At 55.3% G+C, this 7,937-nt stretch overlaps 4 protein-coding genes across 4 annotated transcripts; 1 reads left to right on the top strand and 3 right to left on the bottom strand.

The window, feature by feature from the left end:
- Positions 1-29: 29 nt before the first annotated feature.
- PHYSODRAFT_343051 (hypothetical protein) lies at positions 30-1,826 on the bottom strand (the record flags this gene model as incomplete). The annotated part of the gene is made up of 4 exons (XM_009541568.1): positions 30-42; positions 83-726; positions 825-1,562; positions 1,635-1,826. The coding sequence occupies 4 exons, from the start codon at positions 1,824-1,826 to the stop codon at positions 30-32; spliced, it is 1,587 nt and encodes a 528-aa protein (XP_009539863.1).
- A 270-nt stretch (positions 1,827-2,096) lies between these two features.
- Positions 2,097-3,259, bottom strand: PHYSODRAFT_343050 (hypothetical protein; the record flags this gene model as incomplete). Its single annotated transcript, XM_009541567.1, has 2 exons — positions 2,097-3,019; positions 3,247-3,259. 2 exons carry the CDS (start codon positions 3,257-3,259, stop codon positions 2,097-2,099), a joined length of 936 nt encoding a protein of 311 aa, XP_009539862.1.
- Positions 3,260-3,282: 23 nt separating this feature from the next.
- Positions 3,283-4,597, top strand: PHYSODRAFT_343049 (hypothetical protein; the record flags this gene model as incomplete). The annotated part of the gene is made up of 5 exons (XM_009541566.1): positions 3,283-3,316; positions 3,564-3,657; positions 3,699-3,830; positions 3,881-4,229; positions 4,304-4,597. 5 exons carry the CDS (start codon positions 3,283-3,285, stop codon positions 4,595-4,597), a joined length of 903 nt encoding a protein of 300 aa, XP_009539861.1.
- Positions 4,598-4,851: 254 nt separating this feature from the next.
- Positions 4,852-7,814, bottom strand: PHYSODRAFT_343048 (hypothetical protein; the record flags this gene model as incomplete). Its single annotated transcript, XM_009541565.1, has 10 exons — positions 4,852-4,879; positions 5,652-5,783; positions 5,817-5,882; positions 5,941-6,194; positions 6,262-6,436; positions 6,484-6,559; positions 6,626-6,730; positions 6,946-7,037; positions 7,114-7,312; positions 7,775-7,814. The coding sequence occupies 10 exons, from the start codon at positions 7,812-7,814 to the stop codon at positions 4,852-4,854; spliced, it is 1,167 nt and encodes a 388-aa protein (XP_009539860.1).
- Between the last annotated feature and the right edge of the window lie 123 nt (positions 7,815-7,937).

The following is a 7,937-nucleotide window of genomic DNA, read 5'->3' as shown; positions in this document are numbered from 1 at the left end:
AGGCGTCCTTCTGCTGCCCAAGTCTTGCACTACTGCCAGAGCCTTTGTCCATTGTCCATCCAGAGGGAAACGCGCCCCGCACTTGTCAATGAGCTGGCTGAGTTCCTTCTCTTCCAGCATCAACAAGAACGTGTTGGATACAAGCTGCAGTAGTTGGGCGCTGGATAAGCTGTGGTGCCGCAGGTAGTTCAGCATGATAATCTGGAAGCGCTCGATCGATGCTGCTGTGGACGACTGGGACATAGGCCGCCCGTCGGTCGTGTCTTCTTCGATCTCAATGTCAAAGTCCGACGCGTTCACGCTGGCTCGTCGTAGCTTCCGGGCCTTGCGCTCATTGTCGTTCTTCTCGAGGTCGCTCAAGAAGAAAAACCCCATGTCGGGGCTCAGCAGCTTCAAGAAGAACACGTCCTTGGGACTAGGACGCGGCACCATCTCACCTCCCAATGTCTTCTCGTCCGGTAGATCTCCGACCCTGCTAGAGCACGTAGCGAGGTACAAGCGGAAGAGCGACTCGCCCGCATTAGGCAGCGCGTCCACGACAAGCTCCAGCTGATCCATGCCTTCAGTGAAGGTCAAGTATGCAAAAAGCACATCTTCCCGTGAAGATCGAAGTGCTCGGAACGAGTCGGCGTCTACCAACCCCACGATAGCACAGAGGATCATGTCTCGGCCGCTGGAGCTGAAACTTGCGGCGTTGTGAGTGATAGCGCGGCAGATCTGCGCACTCTAGCGAGCGGAACATGTACAGGGTAGTCTGGATCATTGATCCCCATTTCTTTCCGTCTCAATAACAACAAACCTTGTTGTTCTTGCAAGGCATTCACAAGCTGATCCAGCTTGGCTGAGTTGGTGGCGTAGACCTTTGCGATCCCCGCTTGGACGTGAGCGAATGGAACGTACTGGAAGATTCGAGCCACATCATCCACGCTAACTGCTCGCAGCACAGTCGGATCCGTGATACTCCGACTTGCTAGAAGCGTCTTCTTCAGCTCGCGAACGCGCTCAAAGTACGGAGTGCGGGAGTAAAAACTCTGCACGAGCGCGAACATCGCGTCCGGCGAGGTTGCGTCCGTGACTATGGACGACAATGAGGCGTCTGGAAGGTAGACGGCGCCTTGGATCCCCGCCACCATTTTCTCCAACAACGTTCGGTAGCACCCAACGATGCCTAGCATCTTCAGCAGCGTGGCACAGCACGCTGCTGCTTCCACGGCATTCGGTCGGCCGACTTGCTCCACATATCCCTCCTGCACCTCGTCCAGCTTGACCTCAGTGAACATAGCGAACGAAGCGAAGTTGCCACGCTCCACTTCGTACGACCGGATCCACTCTTCAACCGTCTCGCCCGATGCCAGGTGGGCGTTCAACCGCTTCAACTGGATCACTTCATCATCCGAGTCTTCGAGAGCTCCTTTTGGTGCACGAGGTGAATCAGGATAACGGGATGGCGACGATGGAACAACTGGAAGATGCCGCTGCTGCTGGTAGTGTCGTGGATAGCGCGGAGACTCGCTCTCTAGAGGGTGAAGCCGCTCTCGAGCGTTCTTCTTGCGCTTAAAATTCTGTCGTAAGACACCACATGTGTGAGCTTCAACGAGTAAGAACTTTAGATCATGGAGGGATAATACACGTACCTTGATAGAACTCACGAGTCCGCTGCCGCTACCAAGTGTGCTCGAATCGCCAACAGCTTCAGCAGATCTCGGACTCAATGTATTCGGCGACACCGGAATATACACGCGCGGACTGGAACTCGATGCTGTAGGTGATGCTGCAGAAATCGCCGACACCTTGTCGGAGCGTGACAGTCCTGTACTGCCGTTCATGCCTCTCCCCCTCTCCTCAATGCAAACCTGTTCAACATAGCGCGCGCTCCAATGACTTGACGTCGAGAGCGCACGGCCGCTCTGCTTGTTAATTCACGGGCGTTTTAGAGCGTCACCACCTCAGCATAATTAGCACATCGACTCCGGACATTGGACAGGTATGGTACGTGTTAGGTCGGGTGGTGCAGTTCACCTACGATTTCCAGACCCCGTTAAACCTTGGCCGATCGATCGCCTCCTCAAATCTGTTCAATCAACGAAGCGTACGTATCACGCAGCACTTGTTCCAGAAGCTGTCGCTGCTCTTGGGGCTTTCCAGTCGCCTCTGCTGCCCTCCCTCTTGCTGCTGCCCGAGCCACTCTGCAGCTGTCTCTGCAGCTTCAAGAGGAAATGCACCAGCTCCGCGCTCGGGTCGGCGTTCTGCGAGCATGCGTGCACGATCCACGGCAACACTTCGCCCAGCAGGTTGACGTATCCAGCACTGTTCTCGCCCGAGCTTCCGACGCCGTTGCGAAACTTGTTCCAAACCACGCGCAGCGCCTGCTGCATCGCCGCGCTTTGCTTGCTACCGGAGAGATGCGCGGCACACAACGAGAGCACCACGCGCAGTCGGAAGCGCCACTTGGGGAGGTCCTTCTCAGCACCTTCAGCCACGAACCCCATCAGCGGCTTCGTCCCCGGTGTAGCTGAGCGAGACGACGAAGAACCCGACGAGTTGGACGAAGTTGGTACCATCCAGTGGTCCCACATGAGCTTCATCGCCGGCACATGAGCCACTAACGTTGGTACCAGCGTAACATCGTACCCCTGCGTGTGTATCGCCAGCAACAATCGAGGGGGCGACGGTGAAGACACCTCAGCATCTGCAGTCAGCAGCTCATTGACGATGGTGCAAAGCAGAGCACGACTCTCCTCAGCCACTTCGTTGTCGCTGGACTCGGAGCTCAGCGGTTGCAATCGCTTCAGAATGCCGTGCGCCAGCAAGCAATCCTGGAGGGGCTGGTGCTGCTGCACACTGACAGAGGTAGATGCAGCCGCAGACATGCCCTCTACAGGCACCAAGCTCGGGTCACACTTGGTCACGTGGACGTTCGCCGCTGCTCGCACGTCGCGCACAAGTCCAAGTAGCACGCGCAGCAACGCTGGCTGGCGGAACACTCCCTCGTGGGCGTGCGGAATGGCTCCTCCAGTACCTGCATGTAGGTCAGTAGCTGCAATCTGCCTTGGTTTGTCTGCACTTTTTGTTGGCGCCAGAGTGCCTCCCGGAAGCAGAGCGCATGAACCAACCGCATCAATAGCGAGATACTCGCAGCTTGCTCGCGACGAGCCCGAGTCTCATAGAGCGAGGCTAGTTGCGCGCAGAATGCAGCCACTTGTCGACACGATGCTGTCGACTTTTGCGAGGCTTAGTACTGCGTACGGAAGGAAGCCATCTACCAGTACCTGCAACTCGCGCATGGCAACTTCAATTGGTGCTGACTGCAGCTCCAGTAGCAACTCAAGAAGATTACCACTCAGTTTCAAAATGAAAGCACGATTGGCGTCAAAATGCGCCCTTCAAATCAATTTTCAACTTTTTCGCGTAAAAATTGTACCACTTGAACTGCTGAAATCTCCTCTTCCAATTGATGTGCTAGTTTACCTGAACCGTTTACAGTGAACGCGAAGCCAACTTCTAGGGCACGACGCAAAAACTCGGTGTTGTTGGCTCTCACGGGTGTTTCTTTTGAGAGCTAGCTCTGCTGTACCACAAGATCGCCATCGGCACGCTGGTCTTGACGGCGCTGCATGGATTGGCGTACATGCTGGCTCATGATAATAGTGAGGAGGAGTATGAAAGCAGCAGGGCGTTCACTGGTATCGTCGCTTTAGTGCTACGGTCGTGCTCTTCCTGTTCTCGCTCGGCCCGATCCGCCGCAAGTTCTTTGAGTTCTTCGTGCGCGTGCACTGGGTCCTCTTCATCGTGGCGATCTCATCCACGGGGCTGATCTGGAACTGGTTGGGGTCGTACCGTGGCTCATTGATATGCTCTTCCGTTTGGCTTATCGCCCGAGAATCTACGCCAGGGGCTCCCTTCTCAACGGGAAGAAGACTGCTGATAACAGCACGACGAATAGCCCGGCTAACTTCGTCACGGGGAAGCGTCTGGGTGTCATTGCGCGCGGCCAGCTCTCGGTGTCACTTTGCGTTGTTCTCGGGCGGCATTGGCGTCACGCCCATGCGTTCGATCGTCAACTGGCTGCACACGATGTCAACACCCAAGGACGTCCGGGTATCGAGCGCGTGCACTTCGTATGGTCCGTGCGCGACCGCGACACTATCGAGGCAATGATTGGCAACAAGGTACTCAAGCCCGGATCCAGCTCCTACTTCCCTTCCCGCACGACCTCATCGCGGCCCATGGTGGGGCATTCAGTGAAGGCAGATCTCGCTGGTGAATGGCATTCACCAGCGAGATCTACCTCACTCGCGGCGAGCGCGACTTGGAGGGGTCCTGGGCGGACCAACAGCTCGAGAGCTGCCTGCGCTATAACTGCCGCCCGGACGTTGCGGCTACGCTGCGCAGCCTCGGCGAGCAGGACAAGCAAAGCGGCAAGCAGCGCGTTGCTGTGCTGGTCTGCGGGCCGTACGCGATGGTGCGAGATGTGATTGCCACCAGCATGGCGCTTGGCAGGGAGATGAATGTGCACTTCGACGTGCACAGCGAGCTGTTCGAGTTCAAAGGAAGCTTCGAGAGGGCGTTAAGTAGGGCTGACAACGTTTTGGTCTAAAACTGTCTCAAACTATTATAAACAAAACGAAAACTGGCTCGTAAGTTTTTCAGTTTAGCGAAACAGGCGCAGACTGACCGCAAACTGTTTCCATACTTTATTCAAGAGAGAGAGTTTTGGCTCTCATGATTTGCTTCGCGGAACCAGCTGTTTGTTTGACCTCCTCTTCTCGTGCTCCAAATTAGTTGTACCACAATGACAGTTTTACTATGAGAGTGCCCTACTTTTTGAGCTGAAGGTGCTCAATGACCAGCCTAATGCTGCTTCGTCGACATCCGGCACCTGCAGTACAGCCGCGGCATCTGAGCATCGCTGACATGTTACGTGCTCGGTAACACTGTACGCCCCATTGGGCTGCCGAACGCCGTTACGTATTGAAGCAGCAGAGAGAATAGAGAGCGATAAGACGGTATCCCTGCAGTGCCTGCACTTCTGCATCGTACGGGGTGCAACCTTTCGTGAGGGGATGGGTACGATCTTCTAAACCGCCAAATTCGATACCTTTGTCCAAGTACGAACTTGGTTACGCATCCCATTATGTTGATACTAGCGTTAATATTCCTGGTAGTGCTACTCTGTAGTACGAGAAGCCCAATAGGGATTAATTCGAGGCTTCAAATATGTGGTCCACAGAAAAAGTAGGTACTGTACCAATACAAATTTCAAGTGTATAGGTCTTATTGATATTTTGCATCGAAAACCCAAATCTACTTATTTACACAGGTTTTATTACGAAATATAGCAGGTGGAGTTGGCGGAGCGGAAGATTGGGATGTTCGTGGTACTGCAATGGTGGCGGTAGAGCCGTTGTAGTTCGTATCGGGGATTGTTGTACGTTGAGATTGTTTTCGTCGGCCCAGGGGCTGATCGCGTTGGATGAGTGAAAGTCCATTCTCAACCGGCTCATGCGGCCGCATGCGTCGAAATACGGGCGTTTGATTGGCTAACTTGCCGTGCGGCCGCATGCGTCGGGGAGCAAAAAAAGACGCTCGTGCGTTCGACGCATGCGGCCAAGTTGCCGCACAGCGAGGGTGCATGCCTACAAGTCGCGTACTTGTCCAGCTTCTCCATTCCCACTAGCGTTGTCTTATCGTCGCGATCCTTCTCGATAGACTGAGCCTGGTTGTACTTGACCAAACGCTCAGCATGGCACGGAGCGCCCTTCTTAACACCGGCGGCCACACTCCTCCAGGTCAGCAATGAACATGTCTAGCTAGACTTCTTCTCCACCGTCACTGCCTCAATCGACGCCGTGTTGCTGGCGATCTGGTTCACCTTCAGCACCCTTCTTAACACCGGCGGCCACACTCCTCCAGGTCAGCAATGAACATGTCTAGCCAGACTTCTTCTCCACCGTCACTGCCTCAATCGACGCCGTGTTGCTGGCGATCTGGTTCACCTTCAGCAGGAAAGCGTCGCAAGCCTTCTGCTCGATGGGATTCGTCACCGCCAGGTCGTCGCCCACGATCTGCGCGACCTTGCAAACCCCGTGGGCGCTTGGCCGGGCGGCATCAAGTCCGTCTCGAACGTGCAGATGTCGGACTTCAGCACGCTGTGGCTCGCAAAAGTAAGGCTGTGGAGCCTTGACGTGGACGAACTACAAGGCGGCACGTGCTGGCCCAAGAGCACCAAGGGCAATACGGCCTCGAACACGGCAGGAGGACAGGAGCACGGTGGGGATGTAGACGACCAGTTGCCAGACTGGGGGAGCTTTTGGAGATGACGGAGGTCCCAATGGCCATGGTCGTGCTGCTGAGCCGCTCCGTCTTGAGCCGTCGCCGCTTCTGCTTCCACGACGAGCTGCTGCTGTTGCTCTTGCTGCTCTTGCTACTGCGCGTGCTGACGGTGGACTCGGCGTCACTGGTGTTTTGACTTGCACAGCCTACCTCACGGCTTGAACACCGTGTTCTGGCAGGATCATTTGGTCCGCCGCATTCACCTCCCAGTTCAGCGACGAGCAGTCTATTGCGACAAAGCAGCAACTGCTCGATACTCTCACCAACGTGATTGCCTCCAATGGCTACGTACACTGCATCGCGTCTTCGTGCCGAGCTAAGCCCAGCGCGGCGTCGCTGACCGAAATTGTCGAATACGCAAGACTCAGCAGCTCTGCAGTGCCCTCGCGGGTGGCAGCTATACAATAACCACAACAATGCAACAACAAGGGTCAGGCCAGCATCAACTTTAACACAACAATTCAATGAGAAGAAGAAGTGCACGCACTCTTCAGAGCCTCGATCAGTCCTTTGCAGCGACGGAGACCAGTCGTAGTTCATTGCGGCATATTATACGCTGCGCAGCCAGGTTCCTGTCCGCATAATCCGCAAGCAATCGTCAGCAACTCCAACGCTGCCACAGCGCCTTGCCGATCTCCCACACAGCACCGGAGCTCCTCGGAGTTCTCCGCGCGATGCGCTTCCACAGGAACCGCGCGTCATTCCTGTACGAAGAAAGACTACATGTAGGATTTTTTCAGTCTGCCAGTCCGCCATTTTGTAGCCATGTTGCTCACGCACATTTTCTTCGCCAGCAGCACAATGAGCAGGTAGCTTGCATAGAAGTCCGGGGTCAGCGCGGCGGCGAGCGGCACGGTCGTCGCAGCGGCCGCCACGAGCTCCAGCTCCTCCGACAGCGTCTTGAGTGGCTGCGCCAGCTGCTGCTGCGCGTCCTCGCGGTCGCTGGCGGCGGCGTGGGCGGCCAGCAAAGCTCCTCGCGCTGCGTCCACAGCGTCAGCACCAGGTTCTCCACTCTCCCGAGCCTGGTGATGTCCCTAAGCTCCTGTTGCGCTCGTTTTGCTCGAAAGCAGCAGCTATGGCAACCGCGCACCGGCAGCCTGAAAAAAAAAGGATTCTGCTGTGCGCCAGAGAGGCTCCGAGGGTTTTTTGGCGACTGTGGCTAAGCAATCGCCTGCAGCGTCAAAGTCAATAGATTACACAACCAAAAAAGTGTTAGTTCCACAATAATCTATCGATAGGTCTCATCTCTCACCAATGAACAGTGAAGTGATCTGAAACGTTGAAGACCTCCAACTACTGCAGCACTTCTCACAGCGCGCCAGGTCGTTGGGTAATGCATGTTGCTGTGTCTTAACGCCAGAAACTATGTGCAAAAAAGAAAATAATTAAAAAAAAGTTAAGCAACCTTCTTGGGGTCAAAGTAACTTTTAGCGGTCGGCACCTTGTCCTCGCTCTAGCAACGAGAAGACTGGGGCACGCATCGACTTCAGTACGTCTAGAACGCGCTCGATAGGCGAGCGCAGCTCACCGTCTTCTTTTTTCTACTGCAGGTCGCGGAATCGGCAAATTCAGGAATGAATGGTGGTGTTGGGTGCTTTTTAAGT

Source organism: Phytophthora sojae (genome assembly GCF_000149755.1).
Source record: "Phytophthora sojae unplaced genomic scaffold PHYSOscaffold_26, whole genome shotgun sequence".
Taxonomy (NCBI): domain Eukaryota; phylum Oomycota; class Peronosporomycetes; order Peronosporales; family Peronosporaceae; genus Phytophthora; species Phytophthora sojae.
This window is presented reverse-complemented; position numbering and strand designations above follow the sequence as displayed.